Below are 22,204 nucleotides of genomic sequence, written 5' to 3'. Positions count from 1 at the left end.
CCAGCGTCACGATATGTGACTTTGGTTTTATCAGTCAGAAGACTGCCCAGGAGATTTGCAAGAGCAGAGAGGTAGAGGCCTCACTTCAGCCACTTCTGCTGTTCTGGCAGCCACGCACAGTGGCTTTCTTTAGGGGAGGTCCCAGCGTTACCCACTAATTTCATGGTGTGACCCATCCATTTTGCTGCTGCAAACAGGAGTGGGTGTAGCACAGTTCTGGAGCCAATGGCTGGAGTGGCAGCTTGGTGACAAGGCAGGTTCCAATGGCAGTGGCTTTTTGTTTTTTAATTTAATTTTATTATTAATTTCAAGTATACAGTACATTGGTTAGACATTTATGTAGTTTATAAAATGAGCAGTGGCTTTTTAATCCTAAATGCTTCTTAATAGTAGCGGTGGCAGTAGCAACATGGGGCCCCAGTTCTGGAGAGTAGTTTTAAGAATTGTTCCTGAAAGTTAAGTCTAGAGTCTACTACTTCAGCTATACTATGATTTTGTGGCCATTTAATATGGCTCTGTAACAAATTCCTTCCTGTTTAAAATAGAGGAGTGGATTCTGTCCTCTGCAATTGGACCCTGAATGATACTCTCCCTTTCTCCCCATAGAACTCCCAGATTTTACTGAGATAATAATAATTTAGCACTTTTGGTTTTAGGAAGTGTCCCCTCAATATGTCTTTTCTATATCAATAATCTTTATCCAGTTCTTATATTACACATTCCCAACCACTATCATTATCTACTTACATTCAACCAACATTTGAGTGTCAGCCAAGTTGCTAGAGATTGGGCTTTGCAGAAAAAAAGATTGTAAAAGCTTGATCCCTGCCTTATTGTTCTATAGTCATGTTTCACAGATTTTAGAAATGTTTTGCAACTTTATTCTCATACAATCCAGTGATGTTTTGTTCATTGTTTTCCTTAAAAGTACTTCCCTTAAAATCTTCCAGTAGAGTAATATAGAGAAATATCAATGATGTAAATATGTGCTTCTATTCAAGGCCCTTCACTTGGCAATCTTCATCTATATTTCTTTCAAATAGTTATACCCTATCATTTCTAACTAATAAACCTGGCTCCAATCTCATCATTCCACAAAGTTCTCCTGTATAGTTCTGACCTGTCTGGCCATCCTGAACTTTCTGAATGCTTCAGTGTTTTCCATGCACCTTTAATGCTGCTTTCCAAATATTCTTTTTATTTCTTGTTTTCATTTTTATTTTTTGTATAAGGACTGATTCCATTGGATATTCCTCAAAAAGCGGGGATTTGTCTTTTTGGCTGTCCTCATAGTCTATAACATGGTGATTGGCATAAAGTCTTAATATGTGTGTATATTCATATGTGGTATATAAACATTCACACACATGCACACAGTAATTTTTGAGTACTTGGAACACAAGTTACTTAAATTCTCTAGGCCTCCATTTACTTATCTGTGACATGGAGATGTTGTCATCTACCACGGAGATCTATTTTAGAGAAGACTAAATGGGATCCTGTATGGTAATATTTAGTTAGTAGTTGTCCAAAGGTGAGGAAAATGTAGGGATGATGATGTCTGACAGCCAAGACAGTGCTCTTAACATCCTGACCACCCCAGATGTTCTCAGCCCAATTAACCTAATATCTTCTTTTTTCGATATACTCCAAAAGCAAAGGCTACTTTAAGAAGCTGTACCCAAAGCCTGGAATGTCATCACACGTTCAGATGGCAGATTTCCTTTCTTTCTACCTTCAACTAACTCTCAAAAACCGCCCCCTCAACAATTGTCTCCTGACTATTATAGAGTGAGCCACTTCTCTCCACCTCACTCCCTCTAAAAATGCAACTCCTGTAATACTTTGCTCACGACTTCAGCTCACGACTCTCCAAAAAGGCAGCTTGTACTTACACATGGTCAAAAGTAACACAGCATTGTGCAGTTGGTTTAGGGTTTACATACTTCCCCTGTGCTTCTATATGCTTTTGTGTTTGCACATCTGCCTTACAGAAGGCACAGTCGCTGTTTAAATTGGTTTGCACAATGCCTACTCAAGTAACGTACATTTACAAAAACTGGTTAAATAAAGGCCCCCAGCAGTGACTCCCTGCCTTCCCAGGGACTCTTGGTCTTTATGCTTAACTGGCTTCTAGAAAGTACAGCTGCAAAGGAGCACCTAGTGCCTTTCTCAAGCCAGAAGTATCCTAGGAGTTGCCCCAAAGGGATGATTTAGACAGGAACCACCAGGGGAAAGGCGGTCCAAAGCCAACTTTCCAAATGAAACTCAACTTCCCAGAATCTCTCAAATGTCCCAGAGACCGCTTAGAGCCTGGAATCAGTGCCCTATCCAATACCGACGTACTCCAGTTCCCCTGGAAAATCCTGGCCTTTGACAACCTGAGAGAAGAGAGACTGCCCAAAGGCCTACGGCGCACACTATGCCAAGGTAAACTGAGAAGGCCTGGATGTTCACAGTTATCTGCGCTGATACATCGTAGCACCCGTTCTAGTACATCATTATTTCCTCAGGATCTGTACACTGCCTAGCACACAGAAGAATTCATCAAATGTTTGTCAGTAAATAAATGTTATCATAACATATGCTTCTATCTAGGCCTTTCTTCAGTGCTAGTATAAAACACCCAAATTCTTTACCTAATCATTGTCTGATATTTAAATCCTAAGATACTAGTTAAGTCTCAGTTTGGTTCCCTCTTTTTTTCTCTAGAAAACAGACAGCATGTATATTATAAGTTAAAATAGCTAATTTGCCTCAACACTACAGCTAAACTCCCCGACTGCCCTAGTTCTTTGTTGTACTCTGGCTGAAATGTTTCTTGAGTTTCTTAGGTCTGTTATTTAGTTCTCTCGGTCTTGGCATCGTTACTTATGCTAATCATATAGATCACATATTGTCAGGTTTGCTAATTAATTGCTACAAATTAATTACTATAGATTATAATTATGGCATCATATTCATTACTTGGTTCATTACCATCAGATTCTTCATCTTTCTAGATCTTAGAGAGGAAAACAAACTGTAGGCTTGAATCCAACTTCTAAGATTACTTTAAACCATCAAGTTTTCCCCTCTTATGGTTCTAGCTTTATAATCCCCACAAGAACAACACCAGCCTCCTTCACACCACAAGAAAGTACTGTGAATACTCACAATTAGATGTACTGAAAAGCATTCAACAAATATAAAGGGCTATGGTAATAGCAAATCATTTTGCTGTGATTCTGTGGGCCCTCAAAGCAGGAAGCCGGTGTGATTCTGTTCCTTTATTTAAAAGAACTCTGAGGAAGTAAATAGAAAACATTGTTGACACCTGAATGTATCATTTGAAGGACCAGGGAACAGTGTTTTATATAGATGTTAAACAGTCCTACTTCATGTTTTCGACTGAAAGCTGAATTTTCCAGAATGGGGTAATGGGGGTAATTAAAACTCTCCTTTATATTCTCCAATCAAGAAACAGCTGAATATAGACACACACACACACACACACACACACACACACACACACACACACACCTTTATTTATTTAAAATGTTATGTACCCTATTTAATTCGCAAATTCTAATGTGTTAGTAATTCAGTAATTTCAGGATCTTCAAAGTTAAAGTAAAATGTTGCTCAATCAAGAAAAGTTATAAACCATGCTTGACACTATGTCCAATTAACCTAGCAGGTGGTAGGTAATTCTGAGAAGAGACTCACTCTCAAATAAATCTGCCTTTGAAAATGTAATAGTACAAGCCTGCCTTTCTGTTCCTTTCTTCCCTCCCTTCAATCTTTATTCCAGAAAGTCAAATTGGCTTACGACGTCATATATGTTGAACTATTAATTACATAAAAATAAAAGGGCTTGTGCAGTAGTTATTTTAAAGGACAGAGGGAAACTGAGACATTCGATGATTCCCAAAGACTCTGAGTGTAACAGTTACCCACATGAGAGAATAACAGCAGTAACCAGAGCTATGGGTTAAAGGTGATGAAAAGGTGGCATCGGGATGGCATCAGAATTCTCTTTGGTGGTGGATTCAGGTGAGCTCAGACTCCAAGGAGAAAGTGACTTTCTTTGTTGAAATGGCTTTCGAACAACCCCTATTAACCAGATTGCCCATAAGATGCCACTCCCCAGAGCAACACAGTCCTCTTAAACACCAACTCTGAATTTATCTTAGAATGCTCTAACAATGGTATCACGAATTAGAGCAGAAAAGACTCACTTTAAACAACAGCTGCTCTTTCAGAACTTCCATCCATAAAAAAGATCACTGGCATTCAGAGTAGGTTCATTGAAGGAATAGAAAAAAGAAGTTAGTAACACAGAGTGAAAATAAAGGAAGAAAAATGATCATTCTGCTACATTGAAGCTATCCTGTGAAAAGGAATTTGTGCCTTAAATATATACCTCATACTATAAAATTATCAACACTGTAAAAACAAAACAGCAGTTCAACTCACATTATCATAAATCCTATATAAAAAGGGAAAAAGATTATCTGCTTGTAAAATATTTTGCAAGAATAAAAAAAAATTCAACTACTAATACTAAGGAAAACTAGCATTCATACATTGGTTCTTAGTTTACAAAGTGCTTTGAGGCACATGGAAATTGTTATAATAACTATAACAATTGAAGGATACAATCTCTGAGCAGTTGTCTGCAACCAGGAGGCTGAGTGGGATGACCCTATGTCTTTGAGCTGCACTTCCTGCCTTAAACAACATATGCTGAGGGTCTACTTGAGTAACCCATTGTGCTCTACAGCAGTGGTCTCCAATCTTTTTGGCACCAGGAACCAGTGCTCCTGTGAGAATCTAATGCCCGATGATCTGAGATGGAGCTGAGGCAGTGATGTTAGTGCTGGGAAGCGGCTGCAAATACAGACGAAGCTTTGCTGGCTCCCCCACCTGCTGCTCACCTCCTGCTGTGCGGCCTGGTTCCTAATAGGCCACAGGACCAGTATTGGTCCGCAGCCCAGGAGTTGGGGACCCCTGCTCTACAGTACACAATGATAAACAAGAAACAAAACAGAGCGAAGGCATAGTGTTTTTCCTCTTGAATTTCACTGTCTTCTGGAGATCTAAATTGATCAGGAAAGTGACTGGGGAAGTTGTGTCCAAAGTGGAAGACAAAACTATCAGGGATGCCTAGAATTCAGTCAGATACGTCTGTTAAGACTGAGTGGTCTGAAGAATATGAAGGACTTCAGTGTTACATCAAAGGTCTTTACAGTTGGGTGGAAAGTATGTTTACATTTTGTAAGAGCCAAAGAAATATAAAATCCAATCAATTGGTGTGGGGGGTGCAGTTTTCCCTTTAGAAGTCATGGAGTGGTGGACACGGCAAGTTTAAGTTCAAAGTATTCACCAGTGAGAAACTAGTCCCAGCCCAAATCTCTGGTCCTTATGCAGCCTCCAGTGTACTCAGAAAGCTACCCCTCTCTTCTGCAAACTTAGTTCAGTTAACCGATCAAGTCTCTGTGCAGAGTATCAATGCCAGAAAGATGTAGAATCATCTACAACTACTCCACCCCGCCCCCATTTCACAAACCCCCTTTATCAACTTATTTTCCTTAGCATTTACCAACATCAAGTACACCACGTCTTTTATTAGTTTATTGTTTGCTATTTGCCTCTTCCCTAGAGTATGAACTTCCTGAGGACAGAAATTTTCATTTTGGTTGCTTATGTTTTTTTCTGGAGCCTAGAACAGTACCCGACATATAGATATTTTAGATAATTATTGAATAAAGGAATGAATGAAGAAATTAATAAATCCAAAACTGCAGAATTAGTATTTTGTAGGAAGACATCTGAATATTTGATATTTTATATTATGTTTTAGAGAATGTGGTCTACTGAGAGACTATCAGACATAATTACAATGTTAAATGTTTAATCAGGTAATTGAATTAAATGTCATTATAGGTAGAAATCCTACTAAGTTTGTAAGTAATAACAGAACACTTAAGAAAATTTCAGATTTATTATATTTATATATTTAATGTTTAGATTTATAAGATTTTAGTACTTGGGAAGGTTAGCCAATTAGAAAATTAAAGGGCTTAAATATGAAATTGAGTATATCGGCTAAATTTTTGTATCAGTTGATATCCTATTTGAATATCATACTATCCAAAGTTCCTTTAAGAGCATTAACATTTGCCAATTTTATAAATAGAATAAATTTGAAGCTGAACTTAAAAGTAAATTTTCTGAACCTGACTTTAATAAATAAAATGTTAACTTTTAAATTAAAAATAAACCTCCAAATAGTCTTTTTAACCAGACGAAGGTACACATGACCACAATACGCTATAGGTGAAAGGCTGCATGGCACAGAGAAAGGTTCACAGGGCTACAAGGCAGAAAAAGTTCTTGTTCTAGTGCCTCCACTTGTAAGAAACCAGCCTAGGCAAATCCCCTGATGTCTTGGAGTGCTTTCATCTACAAAATGAGGAGACTGCATGAGATCATTTATTAAATCTCTCCCAACTCTAAATTATGATGCTGTTCCTTAAGGACATAAAACAGATTCAAAATGCTGTGGGAGCAGAGAAAACAGGAGGATTACTTCCAGTGGGAAAATCAGGAGCTCATTAGTAGCTGGGTGGGATCTGACAAGTTGAAAGGAGGGGAACAGTATTTGAGGTGAACAAAACCACCGGAGCATAAGCTCTAACACAGGAAAGTAGAAAGTGGGTTTGGGAAAAGAGGAGTGAAGAGAAAATGTCCAGGAGTGAGCTAGGCATCGAGTCTGGCCAAGAGAGGACTTCACCAGCATGTTGATGAATATATGTCATAACCCAAAAAGCTAATGTATTAGTAGCAGCCTTTACTGTATCTGCTAGGATGTCAGAGATAGTTTCATAGCACCACAACAGTATTTGCATAGGACCTAAATAAGCAATTGATTATCAAAATTATATCTCTTTGTATTAAGATTAGATTTTACAAGAATACACTTTTAAATTACACAGCAATTTCTTGACAGCTTACTTAAAAATTAGCTTATACTACTTCATTAGTATAAGGCTCAGGATGACTCAAATATAATGTTACAGAATCCATCTTGAGCTCTATGAAAATGAAAAAATACTCAGATAATTTGTTATTTCTGTAAAAGATTTCCTCTGTCCTAAATTCTGAACAAAGCTAAAAATACTCTCTACTGAAGGGTCAGTGAAAACTGGAGATGAATAAATTTCTATTCATCAATATTTCAAACCCTCGCAGGCTATTAGTGAGGACTTGGGGGAGGTAACACACTGAGGGAAGGAAATAAGGGTTTTTCAAGTTTAGTTCAATAACAATATGTAGCATGCAGAATTTTGTTTTTAAGCAACACAAGAATAGGGACATACTTTCTCATGAATCTCTATAAACTAGCTAATCAGGGCAGGCCCCATGTATATTAAAGAAGAAAATGCTACCAAATTATTGTAGCTTCTATTTCTATAAATGAGACTTTCATCTGTCCAGTTAAAATAATTTGATCCAAGGTTTTCAAATGCCCTGAAATCAGCTATCCAGGCAAACCACTCCCCATGCCCATGGACTGCAGCTCTCTCCTTCTCATCCTTCATCTGCCTTGTTGTAACCTCCATACCTAGACAGCCAGAAAAACATGGGCACCCAAAGCACACCGTTCATTTGCCCATCTCACACCGATAATCTAAGTATTTGCTCAGTATTTGCTTAATGGGGATTGTGAGAAAATGAATACCCATTTCTTTGTAAAATATACTCCAGGTATCCAGTGACTTCTTTTCTTTTAAGCTGTCCCACGACAAAACTCTATTCTTTCTCTCTCTCTCTCTCTCTCTCTCTCTCTCTCTCTCTCTCTCTCTCTCTCTCACACACACACACACACACACACACACACACACACATTTAAATAACAATGCAGAATAACTAAAGATCTCATAGGGGAACTAAATGTTTATAGCATTTCCTGGGTCTCTCCTCAGCCTCTAGGCATCTCATTCTCTCTCCCACTTCCTCTCTTCCTGTCTTCTCCAGGACTCAGTCTCTATGGGCTGTTTCCTCCTCACTTCCCACTCTCCTTTTCTTAAAAAGAGTAACTTAGTTTTACCCCAGCTTCTATCTTTATGTTGAAATACCCCATTTCTAAGCTTGATGTCATCTTCCGGAGTTCCACGTTGAGAATGACGTTAAATGAGCTCTTACCATCACTCTAGTACTTCTTTAATTTGGGGAGCTTTTGTGATAAGCTATAATAAAATTTTTTTAAAAACCTATTCATTTCTTATAAAAGTTGATAGATGCATCCCCCATCATACCCTCCTAGGGTCAAGTATGATGTTATCTACTCAATATTATTCATTCATTCATTCGTTCATTCATCATTTTTCCCCACAAGTATTTATGAGTGCTTTCCATGAACCAGTCATTTCTAGACACAGGGGATGTGGCAATAAAGAAAACAGGCAAAGTCCCTGCCTTCGAGGAGCTTAGATGCTCATTGGGAGAAAAACAAATAACTATGCATGATACACAATAACGTAGTCCTATGAAGAAAAATAAAGCAGAGTAAAGGGGATAGACAAAGATGGGATCACATATACATGTAACGTATACATGTATATATTCATATACATACTAAGAGTTTTTATTTGTCTTAAAAAAAAAAAGTCTAAAATAGCAAGAGCAGAAATCTACATTTGTCCTTAGAAGCTTTCAGAAGACTCAGAAACTTCAAGCATGCTGCTAAGCAACTGACACCAGGATCTTCAAAGCCCTGCCATCCAGAATACACACCTTTCTCCACTGGCTGTGCATTCCTTCAGCAAGGCTGCACTGTAATAACCTAAAACTCAGCCACAGAGACCAGAAATAAGATCTGCTAACTGAAAAGATAAGCACTCCTGGCATTCCTCCCGATGATTTATTAAATTATTGTGAGAGAAGTACTGGAAACATAAGCAAAAATTTACCTGTTCATTCTCAGAATGCGTCCAAATAATGAACATTGCTTTGTATGTCTGCTATGCATTTGTTTAAGCTTTCATTTAAGTTAATAAAGAAGGACCAAAAGAAAACCACTTAAAATATCCTCTTGATAGCAAAATTTCAGTATGCTTTAGTAGTTAATATTTATGCTTCAAAAAAGAACTTTGTATGCAGGCCAGATGTCCAAGTTCCCTCAACTTATAGATTTATTTCATTCTTCAACCTACTCATCTTTCCTTAGCTCCCAAAAGTTATTTTCAACAGTGTGGTAGATGGTATACAAAATCCAAAGAATGTATTAGCTTGACACCTATTACAACAAAAATCATGTGGTAAACTCACAAATAAAGGTCTTTGGTTCTTTCGCCCCTCACAAGGAGTGCTCAGTCCATGTGTCATGAGAAATTAATAAATGAATCTCACCTTCCCATTTAATTGTCGTAATAGTATCCTAGCACTATACACATATCCTCTTACTCAACTGTCACAAAACCCACTAGGTGGCTACCACTTTCATCATTTTGTAGATGAGCAAAGTGAGACTTGGGTAAGTTAAAGGTCACATAGCTAAGAAGTGACTAAACTGGGCCATGAATCCAAATCTTTGTGACAACATTCATGCTCTTCACCATGAGGCTAGAGTCCCTTTAAATGACAGAATCTTTACTCCTTGTGACTTTTCCCCATATAACTACAATCATCTCCTTACCTTGGAGAAATAGCTTATGTGGGTATACGGCCATTCTCTAAATGAGAAGTACCAGCATCCAGAATCCAATTTTAGCCACTACATTAGAAAATGAAAATACCTAATTGGCTGCAAACTTTCAACATAGAAAATGGAATCAAACATAGTTTAAGGAACAATAGTTTTATATATAAAACAGCAGGGTTTTTTTTTTTTTTTAAAGCAACGTGTGTTGAAGTAATTTGAACAAGTCTCTTAAGAATGAGCTAATCAGGACCTTGAAGGGCATCTGATCCAACCCTTTCAGGTAAGAAATGAACAAAGAAAGGACCCAAAAAGTGAGTGACAGGGTGATGACAAAGTTGAGACCAGAACTTAGGCCCCCTGGCTCCCCATCTTGTGCCCTCTCTCTACATCAAGTTGCCTCCCAAAAGAGTTTGATAAAAAGATAAATGACAAAAACAACAGAAAATAACTAACAACCCAGAGAAAATTTTAGGTTTACATAGGAGAGGACAGCCAAGGCCCTCTATAAATTGTTCCTTGGACCATGTGTCTGACTCAAGTGGAAAGTCCTTTGGCTCAGATGACTGAGCTGGTACAGCCTTATAATTAAGGGAAGAGAGGAGAACAGAATATAGACTAAAGGGGAAGGTGGACTCTGTCTTCCCCCTGTGAGCACCTGCTCACATCTACATACAAACACACACAGTAGCCAGGCTGCAAGAAGTAAGGACACCTGCTGATAGAAAGTCAGCGTTAAATTTAATGGTGATATTCATAGATAGATGCTGGTCTTGTTGAAAGAATGGCAAACCCAGGGTTAATTAGTTCTTTTACATGGGGGGAGACATAGGGTATAGAACCCATTTTTTTCATTTATTTAACTACTTTGCTTCAATTATTTCCTTCACATTTATTTTTACCATTCATAAAATTATCTGATACTGAACTAAGACAGTAGGAAGAGCCTATTGTTTCAGTGGAGCATTAACAAGGAACCAGTAGACTTTCAAAAAGATTGTAGTTTAGTTCATTAACTTAATAAACATTAATTGAACTCCTACTATGTGTAAGCTCTAGGTGTTGGAGATTAAGCAGTAACCAACACAGTAAAATATCTTTGTTTCATGGAACTTACATTTAGGAGGGCTGGGAAGAGAGAAAGAACAAAATAAATCATGTAAAATATATAGTATAAGAGAGGAGGAAAGCTGCGAGAGAGAGAGAGACAGAGACAGAGACAGAGACAAAGACAGAGACAGAGAGAAAGTAGGAAAGGGAGATATTAAGTGTCTGTGTGTGTGGTACGGAGGCAAGGTGAACTTTACACAGAGAAGCCAGGACAGATCATCACTGACATCTGCAGAGCTCAAGGTGAGAACATAAAGCAAGGCACACAGCCCATCTTCCCTTCCCACACAAATCCCTCGAGGTGTCAGTTATCAGCTGCTTCATCACAAATTACCACATAGTTATCAGCTTGAAACAACACACATTATCGCAGAGTTTCTGTGGGTTAGAAGCTTTCTGGGTCCTATCTCAGGGTCTAACAAAGCTGTAATCGAGGTGTCAGCTGGGCTGTATTCTCACCTACAGGACTAATTCAGGGAGAATCTGCCTCAAGGGTCACTCAGGTTGTTGGCAGAATTCATTTCCTGACAGCTATAAAACTGAAGGCTCCAGGTTTTTGCTGCCTCCCTCAGGTCCTAGAAAATGCCACATGTGGGATTTTCGAACACAGCTACTTTGTCGACCTACAAGGAGTTTGGGCTTCAGTCTGCTAAAACAGAGTCTTTTGAACATAATCAAGGGAGTAACATCCCCTCCTGTCTGTTATATTCTATTAGAAGCCACAGGTCCTGCCCAAAATCTAGGGGGAGGGATTATATAAAGTGGTGAATACCAGAAGTCAGAAATCACCAGGATCACTGTAGGGTCTGTCCACCACAAACACCATCAAGGGCTTCATGCATAGGCCCATGGACAACCTAGCCCCTCGAGTTAACATCAGCACCCTCAAAGATGTGTGTACACCAGAATCATCTGGAGTGTATGTTAAAACACAGATGGCCCACCCACAAAGTTTCCTATTCAGGAGCTCTAGGGTAGGGCTTAAGAATTTGCATTTCTAACTAGTTCTCAGGTGAAGCTGATGGTGCTTGTCAAGGGATTACACTCTGAGAACCAGTACTCTAGCCTGGATATCTGAGCTCATCCCACTGCCATCCCCCAGAGCCAGCTCTCAGTTTCTCAGGATTAGGAATGGCATGCTGGCAGCATGGTCTGTCCTTGGAAAGTACATGCAAGCCCAGTGACACACTGAGAACTGTTTGGGCAGAGAATTATGGAGTCCCAGCTATCAAGGGAATGGTCTAGAAGAGGAGGCATAGGGTCTAGGTAAGCCTATAGATTGACTAATTCTGGACAAGGCTCAGACAGAAGGTGGCTAGAACAGGGCCCTTTAAAGTCAGTGGCTCAGAACAAGTGTCAAGAATTGTGAAGGGTCAGATTTTACCCTACTTGCAAGCAAACAAATGAGCCTGCTGGTTTCATGGATGCTGGCTGAAGACACACGACTCCTGGGTCAGAGAAAATAGACAATTAGTCACAGCAATAGCAGTAGCCATAATAACAACTTGCAACAGTCTCCTGAGCCCTAACTCCAAAAGGGTGACGTGAGGAAGGCCAGGTGTTGCCTCTTTACACAGTGGGGTAAATTTCAGGAGAGTATAGGGGCTGCTAGCAAATCTGCCCCAACATCTGGTCCAGAGAGAAACCTTCTCTTTATTATCCTGACAGTAAATCAATCTGCCCCTAAGGGAGATAGTCTCTACCTCCCAAGGCTGCCTGCTATGCAAAACGTCCTTAAAGGATGTTTAGAAAACAGACAACATTAGGCCGATTACCAGAGGGGAAGGGAGATGGGGAAAGGATGAAGAGGATAAAGGGGGTCAAATGTATGGGAATGGAATGAGGCCAGACTTGGATGGTGAGCACACAATGGAATATACAGATGATGTATTATAAAATTGCATATCTGCAACTTATATAATTTTATCAACCAATGTTACCCCCATAAATTTAATTAGGAAAAGAAAACGGTCTAGAGAAAATTAGCTGTTAATGCCTTTCCTCAGAAGACCAGTTATGCAGAACCTTGAGAGACTCATGGAGAACTGTCTCCTGACAACAGGGGTCCAGTTGCCAGGTCTAAAGGTAACACTGTCTAGCAACAAGGATGAGGACGAGAATGAGGACACAGGCCAGGAAGGTAACTGAAGAAGAGCTTCTGAGGCAGAGGGATTAGATTAGGAGATGAGGTCAGAGAAATAATGGGAGAGTAAGGGGGAGAGATCACACAGCACCCTTGTAGCCACTGTAAGGACTTCGCCCTGATACTACGTGTTTTGACAGGATCATTCACTCTAGTTACTGTGTTGGGAATAGATCAGGGCCCAAGCAGGGAGATTAACTAGGAAACTGCAGCAGAAACCCAGGTAAGAAATGGTGGTGCCCTGGACAAAAGCAGAGGTGTGGGGAGTTGTTCAACTCCAGGTATGTTTTCAAAGTAGAGCTGGCATGACCGACAGGGGTAAGATGGGGGGCAAAAAAAACAAACAAACAAGAAAAATCGTTCGGTGGATAGGTTTGGGGCTTCTGCATTTGAGATGGAGTTACTATTAGGGCTATTTTAGAGGAAGGAAAGCAGAAGTTCAGTGTTAGACACGTTAAGTTCAAGATGTTTATTAGACATTCAGGCAGATATATCAAGTGGGCGATCTGAAGTTGAGGGGCCAGCAACAGGCTGGGAAAATAAATTTTGGAGTTGTCAGTGGATGGATGAAATTCAAAACCCCAAGTAATGAGGAGCTCACTAAGAGAGTGCGTAGATAGGAATGTAAGATGGGAGACTGAGGTAGGGTTTGTGAAAAAGGAAGAGAAAAAAAAGTTCGGTGTCCTGGAAACCAGGAGAACAAAGTGCTTCAAGGAGGAGGTAATGAGCAACCGTGCTAAGTGATGCTGGTAGCTCAGCTAAGATGATGACTGAGAACAGACCACTAATTTATTTTTTAAAGAGAGCTAATTTTCTTTCCTCAAATCAAATGGAACCCAAATTCAGTTATTACATGAGACCATTATGTCTCCACCATATACGACCACCATATATAACAGATCCATACATAATAGGTGCATATATAATAGGGAAAGGGATAAGGAGACAAAAATCTGAGGACAGAGGCCAGCTCTGTAGAGGAGAGCACAGGGCATCGACAGAGAGGAGAGGGCTGGATCATATTTCAAAAGATTTCTGCATGTATGTTCTTATTTCTAAACTGTTGCAATAAAAAATATGCAAATTCTAATTCTCAGAATGTGCTACCTTCTTTCAGGTACAGTGTCACGGAGAGCAGGCTATGGGAACATCTTCTAAGAGCAGGAAGCATGGATATATTGAAACTTCCAGTTAGAGCTCTGGGGTGGCTAAATGAATAACGAGGCAAAAGACTCCATTTTCCTCCGGGACCACCCTAACTCTCAAGGGAAACCATCTTTCTATGATATCTGTATGTACAAATGAATCCATTTTAACAGCGAAAATGTTGGAAAATATTTATAAACAATTTTTTTCAGCTCTCATTATTGTTTCTGTCAGCTTTTGCATGTGCAGCGGGGAACAATTAGTGGGGAAAAAAATCCAAAAGCCAGAGACTCTGAAATTGAGAGATCTGGAGAGACCCGCCCCCCACCACCACCCCATCCCAACTCATCTTCTTCTTTTTAATGAATCAGGTCCATTTCCAGGAGCCCTGATGAGGGCTCTTGCTAGTGATTGGCAAAAGAAATTTTTAACTATAAGAAAAATGCATTTTGCAATATCCAAGGAGTTAGAGGAGTCTATAGTTTAGATATACATCAGGGAACATGTAACTTGTGTAAGATACAAATAGCCTTTGGTAAGGTAAGTTTGGCAATGAATTATAATGCATACACACATTTTCAGTGTATGGTATGTTATCTGGCTATAGCACAAATAGCAAAGTGTCAGATTTTTGTCTTTGGAGAAAAAAGCAATATGCTGGTGATGAAGGGGTATTCTTAGAGATTTGTGGTTTTACTCTGGGAATTTCACTGCTTCTGCATCAAAATGCAACACTTACAAACCACTGACACTGTGAGAAACTATTTAAAATTCATCTTGCCTCGAAGACCCAAAGCTTCCTTTTAGCTAACTTGAATTCATTAAAATATTCTCCTGTCTTCCCTGGCGCATTCATGACAATTCTTAATTTAATGCATATATTTTGAATAAATTACACTCGATTTCTTAAATATTTAATGAAAAACAGAATGACAGCCTTGAAAAATCCACACTATGGAGTCATCCTTTATGTGTTCTTAACTGCGACCAACTCAGTAAATTTAAGATGGCTTCAAAGTGTTGCCGGGGACATTCCAAAACTGCAGAAGTGGTGGATATTCGCATACATGTAGAGCAAGCCAGGCTGATGACTGAGGCTGATGCCCCCTTTTCTTCACTTGCCACTTTAGACCACAAAAATTTCACACAGAGATTGCTATAGCAGCTTAGGGACAAATCCTCTGACTATCCATTGTTCCCACTAGATACCTTCTTAAAGTAGATAACGTGCTAATATGCTTTGGAGATGGTTAAATAAATAAAACATATTCATGTAAACAAGTAATTATAATAGTCATCAGACTATAAAATCTTTCTTTTTTAGATACTCATTGAGATTATTTATTAGTCCTTTCAGTCAGCATCTAAAGAACACAGATCCTACCTTCTGGAAACAAGCATGCAGATCCTATGCCTTTTAATTATTTTAAAGTCCTGAGATTACTGGATACAGATGAACACCAAACAGAATAACATATTTGAACCATTTCACATTTGAACTGGTTTTTTTTTGCTAGTGATAAAATGCTATACAGGTTCTAAGAATCACATGTTGTATGACTTTTATAGAATTCTTCATCTCAACAAACTAGAACTAAAACAGCTAGCTGTGGATACATGAACTTGGGGTATTATGGGGCTTGTTCTTAGAGACCTCAGGTCTTCTGGGTCATAGTCATAGTCCCAGACCCAGACGTTGCCCATATATGGGATGAACAGTGCAAATAAATTCTGCCCTTTAATAACCCCTTGACCATATCGAATGTAAAACAAAATCTATTATTTGCAACTTTACACCCCGACTGCTAGGCACACCTATTTGAGACAGTATATAATAGGAATTAAAATTTCAAAGTATGAAGTCAAATTCTCTGATTCCAAATGCGGGGTCCAACATGTCCAAGCTGTACAATTGGAGAAAGTTGTGTAACTACTCTGTCATTCAGTTTTTTCATCTGTAAAATGAAAATAACATCACCTTCCTCATGACTTTGCTCTATTAAATAATGTGATTTTTGAAGTGCATAGCATGGTATCTGACATTTTAAAACAAACACTAAAATATTATTGTTATTAACACCCTCAACATGAATTTCTTCTAATTAGCACGTAAGTACTCTACGAATTCCATTGGGAATAAAATGCGGCAGCTCGTCAGTTCTATGGGCCATTACCCACAGGGATGACTCTTCTTTGCTACCCTCCCCGGGAAGGTGACCCATGTTAAATTCATCTTTGTTTCCCATTGGCATATGTTGCCCTGTGCATATTGAGGGGCAGTGTCGTACAGCGGTGGCGCTCACATTCTGGACTCAGATAGGCCTGGAGTTGAATCCCACCTTCTTCACTTAACTTTTCTGACCTTCTGTTTCCCTGTCTATAAATGTGTTCAATGTAATGATATCTATCTCATGGTGTTATTATAAAGATTTGATAAGATAATGCATGTAAAGTTCTTGACATATGCTACTAAAATCAAAAGCAAATGTTTATATATACTTTCCATGTACTGGGGATTGCTTTAAGAATTTTGCTTGTATTAACTCATTAAATCCTCATTACAATCTTATGATCTAGGCACTATTATTATCCTTACTTTACATGTAGAAAAACGAAGGCCAAGGGAGATCGAGTAACTTGCACAGGGTCATATTAATGGTGACAATGGCAGGATTAAAATCCAGGCAGTTTGCCTTAATTGTGGAATCTTAACCACTATCCTCTAATATTTCTCAATATTAAGTGCTTGTTGAAAATTTGCTATTACTACAGTAATCAATAAATATTGGGTCAAATATTTATTAAATGACTCAATATTTGCTGAAGTACTTATTATTTATTATAGCTCACTAAATATCAACTCTTAACATAGGCCACAAAAATGGACTCTCTTGCTTCTAAGTTTTTTGAAGCAACTTCTCAGATTCTGCCCACCAAGGGTATCAAGAAAACAAGGTGCATATTAGGGAAGGCAATTTAAAGTAGGTTTCCATATACCACAATGTCTATAATTTGTATTATTAGATTTAATAAGAATTTTAATTGCAACAATAGTATATGGTTTGTTGCAAATGATTGACTTCATCTTATGTATACATCACTATCTACATTAAAACTTTTATTTGGAGGGAAAATAAAACAATAGGAGGTAGAAGATAGTAAGAATGTTTTTAACAATACTTTTAAAATTCATAAATCAAAATGTATAACACCTAGCTTCCATTGTTTGAGGTTTATGAGTCTATTGCCTAAAATTTACAAAATAAATTTTTCCTTTGGGAAATCTGATCCCGACAATATAAGTGACTTGGCCAGTTGCTATGGAATTGTTTTATAATAAAATAACACACTTTATTTATGAAGCAATAATTTGTTTTCCATGCAATACTGATAAAAAGGATATAATTGTATTTATTTTTCTAGCACTTCATTCCTTGCTTCATTTTCTGTTCTTATTCTTGTTTCTTCTATTTCTAATTATATTACCTTGCTGTGTTTCATATATCTGTATAAAATGCCCTAAGTTCTTCCTGGAGCAAGATGAGGGTAAATAAATGTCCTGGGAGCAAAGCATAATGTAAGGTATATATGTCATTATTACTTTAGTGGAATTTGCAATCAGGCAAGATTAATCTGGCATTTATTACTTTATGTCATTCATGGACTTCTGAGAACTCTTCTCAGTAGAATATCTGAATATAAAAAATAGTTACTGCAGCTGGCTGAATAATGGCCCCCAAGATCAGGTCCTAATCCCTGAAACCTGTAAATGGTACCTTATATAGGAGAAGGGTCTTTGTAGATGTGACTAAATTAAGGATCTTGAGATAGGAAGATTATCTTGGATTACCCAGGTGAGCTCTAAATGAAATCATAAGTGTTCTTAACAACTGGAGGCAGAGGATGATTTGTCACAGACAGCAGAGAAGGCAGTAGGAGCATGGAGGCAGATACTGGAATGAGGCAGATATTGGAATGATAAATTTTTTCTTTTCCCAAAGAAAAAATTTATTCGAATGCCACTGGCAGCCACCAGAAGCTGGAAGAGTCAAGGAATGGATTCTTTCTAGAGCATCCAGAGGAAGCAAAGTCCTGCTGATATCTTGATTTTGGTCAAGTGATAATGATTTTGGACTTCTAGGCTCCAGAACTATAAGAGAATAAGTTTCTATTGTTTTAAGCCACTAAATTTGTAGGAATTTGTTATAGCAGTCATAGGAAACTAATATATTCATCTGAATATATACAGAAGGGATAAGTGGAGAGAAAATTGTCCTTTAAACATTAAAGACAGTAGAAAGACAAAAAGTTATTTCCTAGAAAAATGAAATATAGAAAGATAGTTTAAAAAGGTCAGAAACTTTTTATTTTAAAGGACAGCCACATGTTTCAGGAAATGCTATATCCCTAACCAAATTCCTACTCTAATATATTAAAGGAAAATTCTCTAATACCAGGAAAGCAACTGGGAATGCTGGCATCCTGTGGGTTTCGATTCCACGTTATTCTCCAGCCCCTCCTAATTGAACCCCTCTGCTCATAATCCCACTTCTGCATTTCCTGTTCTACCAACTTCCCAGAATGTGCTTTCTTTTGCTAGAAGTAATCTTTTGTTTTACAAAGTCAAACAACATATTAGCAGCATTTCACTTATGAAAAAGTCTCTAAGGCAGACTGCTTCATTTATTGAACTATATGTGCAAAGAATGTCCATAGCACCTGGGTGGTCTCCTGAAAAATACAGGGGACATGTCATCAGCAGCTGCCTACTTAACCTCACTCCTCTTTCCTCTCTCTAGATCAAGAGGCAGAAAGATAAGCCATCCACACTATAAATAATTCTATAATAAATTGTGCTGATGATATACACTTACACACAGGACTCTCTCAGAATCTAAGAGGCAATTCATTTAGCCAGAAAAAAATATGCCATGTAGAATGAAGATTTTCTCTGTAAATATTTTGTGAAAAGTTTTATTCTGAAAGAATTTAATATGTCAGCTGCTTAAATGACAAAAAAAATGTCCTCCCCATCCACTCAGGTTCCAACTAGTCATGAGGGGAAGGGGAAGTAGCAGAGAAGGCAGGGGAGAGTAGGCAGAGACTTTTTTATCTTTTCTCTAAAGTAGTAGGCTTTGAGTGGGAAAGAGCGTTCACAGCATCAACTCTGCTACTCACTACCTACTTGATTTACAAGGAATTTACATCCTGTGCCTGTTCCTTCTCTGCAGAATGGGAATGAAAACACTACCTACTTGATGGGACTGTTGTGAAGAAATGAGTCAACACACAGGTAAAGCACAAAGAACATTAATGCAGACACAGTAAATAAACATTATTTTGATTATCACCTACCAGGCCGAAAGTTTTTCAGGTTCTCTTTGCACTATGTGGCCCTCTTTCATATCATAAACAATTTCACATTCATCAGATAACAATCAAATTAATTTTTGTCTCTTCCTCTACTGTAAATTTCAGGAAACAAAAATCAAGTCTGTTTGCTTCTCCTAGCACAGTGCTTGGCAAAGGAAAACACTACAATGTTTGTTAAGTAAATCTCACAAGTAAACCCATGACATCTGTAAGTCCAATCGGTTGTTTCAGGTGTCTTCAGGATTCCGATGAACGTTTTCTACCTGCTGTAGTTTTTCTCCAGCTCACAGAGCAATAAAGTGACCTGGGAAGCTTTCATATATACCCATACCCAGGCCCCAGAGATTCCAGTTTAATTGGTCTGGGATTAGCCATGGCCAGTATTTAAAACTCTCCAAATAATTCTAGTTTGCAAGACAGGTTGGAAAGCTCCAGTGTTGTTCTCATCTGCTTCAATTCAGGAGAGAAGACCTCCAGGCGACCTCTGTTTTTGAATTTGACCAACCCCGCTCTCTCCCCACCCCCGCCCTTGGTTGAATTCTCCTTTCTTATATAGAAAATGGGGGCGGGGAGGGACTGCAAGCAGCAGCTTTCTGGACAGAATCTTGGCTGATGGAACAAATGAGGTTGGTTTTCACTGTTCAGACAACTGTAATCCTTGCAGCAAACCTGTTGGATGGCTCCAGGCCCGTGCACCAACCAAACCGCTCTCATTCAGGACGCTTCTGCCCCTAGAGGGCGAGCTCATAGGGTCATGGACCGCTTCTTCTTCTTCTTCTTTTTTTTTTTTTAAACGGGCTTTTATCTTAAAAGCCATCACAGAATTTCCTATACTGTAGAAGAAAGGTGGTGATGATTGTTTTAAAGGCTGAAGAAAGCTGAACTCCTCAACCCATCCCTTCTTAGCGTTGCTCTCAATACAGACACCAGAGTCGGAGTCCATCCTCCCAGTCTCGTGTTCCACATCCTCCCAGGGGGCGAGGAGGCACAGGGCTGCCTGGGGAGGCTGTGGGCGATCCCCGACCGTGGGAAACAGAGACACACGTGTCGATCTGCAGGAGATCAGCGTGCGGGCAACGCTCTCGTGGTTGGCGAAGGCCGATCCGCGCGCTGCGAACCCCTCGCGTATCCGGGAGACCCCGGTCTCCGCAGCGCGACCACCTCCGCGCGCGCCGCCCTCAGCCCAGAACTTGGGAGCTGCAAGACGCGAGCCCACCGCTCAGGGCTAGAAGAGTAGAGCTTCCTCCCTACTGCCCCGAGGGAAAAGGGACGAACGCGGATTCCCGACCCTGCACAACAGGTTCTTTGGGCACCCGCGAGGTTCAGGAGGCCGGGGCGGGGGTGGGGGTGGGGGTGTTGGGGCGACTGGCTAGGGAAAAGAGGTAGAGCATTCCGTGGGCGCATTTCCTGCGGAGGAGCCTCTCTAGTTAGGGGTTCCTTCGCTGGCCCCCCAGCCCCACAGCAAACCCTGTGTTTGGGGAGCAGGAATTATCCTGCAGGCGCGGGTTGGAGCAGAGTTGCGGACGTGCGAAGATGGCACCGCTCCACTCTGTCTGAGAAGTTAGATGATACAGAAAAACACCTTCATGCGCGCCCCGAAGCTGACCCTCAGGGCGATCGGCGAGTGACCACTCACCTTGTGCCTGCGCCTCCATGGTGGCCGACTTCGGGCTGAACGCAGCGGGGGCGCGCTCGCAGAGAAGCAGACAGCGGTGCCCGAGCTCAGAACGCAGCTGGCCCAGCCGCCTGCGCCCCAACCCTGTCGTTGCGTACAGGGGGTGGGGAACCACTGGGCAGACACCACTGGCCGCTTTTGGTTACCTCCGCCCCTTACAGTCCACCTGGCCCAGACTGCGCTGGGAAGGAGCCCACCGCTGGGCGCCATCTGCCGGTAACTCCGTGTTGGAGGCCGAGGGCGCCCACTCCTGGCTGAGGGCGCGTGCTCAGGCCCAATCAATGTCTAACCAAGCTCAAGTAGGGCCCGAATTCTGTTGTACTAGGGCAAATACCACGGGAGAGAGGACGGGAGGGGCTTACAATACTGAACTGCTGCTCCAGGTGGAAATACAGTTTCGCCACTCTGACCCTGTGGACCCAACGTTTTTGTCAACTAATCAACATATAACCTTGTTTTATGTGTTTCTCTCTAAAGACACCTTACTTAACATTGTTGACTCATTAACACTGAGCTCACCACACACAGCACTATAGCTCATACCTGAATTAAACTTATTAAGCCTTTTAAACTTACCTATTTTCTCCCTAGGACGCTAGGCAGCACTTCAGCATTATACTTTAAATGGCGAAATCACCCCACACCGAAAGCACAAAAATGGTTCATTTGTGGTCCATGAAAAGGGTCCTTGTTTACAGTCTGAGAGCTGAAGGCTGAAGGTAGAACTTAGCCTTGTGTGCATCTGTCGGCTTAAAATTTTCGGGGCTCTGCCCATGTCTGAGAATGACCATGAAAGTGCTGTATTGATTTTGGTGTCATAAATAAATTTTAATGAGGACACAAATTCACAAATACGGAATCTGCAAATAATAAGCATCAACTATGTATGTATATTTTCTAACCCAAACCCCATAGGAATCTCTGTAGGTAATGAAACCGTCTCGATTTTAGAGAAAAAACTAGAAACAGTTCTGTTCCAAGCCTGACCTGGCAATGTAATTGAAAAGCATGGCAGAGACTAAGAAACATCAGCCCATGTCTCATCTGCTCAGGTCTTTGGCTGTTACAGCTC

At 40.0% G+C, this 22,204-nt stretch overlaps 1 protein-coding gene across 3 annotated transcripts in view; it reads right to left on the bottom strand.

The window, feature by feature from the left end:
* Window positions 1-21,312, bottom strand: part of TPD52L1 (tumor protein D52 like 1) — an 85,172-nt gene extending 63,860 nt beyond the window's left edge. For all 3 annotated transcript variants that reach the window (XM_006926142.3, XM_025042416.1, XM_015600068.2), the window contains exon 1: window positions 21,094-21,312. In XM_006926142.3, coding sequence (XP_006926204.1) covers window positions 21,094-21,112 — 19 coding nt within the window. In that variant the 5' untranslated portion in view covers window positions 21,113-21,312. The remainder of the gene's footprint in view (window positions 1-21,093) is intronic.
* Between the last annotated feature and the right edge of the window lie 892 nt (window positions 21,313-22,204).

This window comes from Pteropus alecto, unplaced genomic scaffold (genome assembly GCF_000325575.1).
Source record: "Pteropus alecto unplaced genomic scaffold, ASM32557v1 scaffold79, whole genome shotgun sequence".
Lineage (NCBI taxonomy): Eukaryota > Metazoa > Chordata > Mammalia > Chiroptera > Pteropodidae > Pteropus > Pteropus alecto.
Note: the sequence above shows the minus strand (reverse complement) of the source record. Positions and strands in the feature narration are given on the sequence as shown.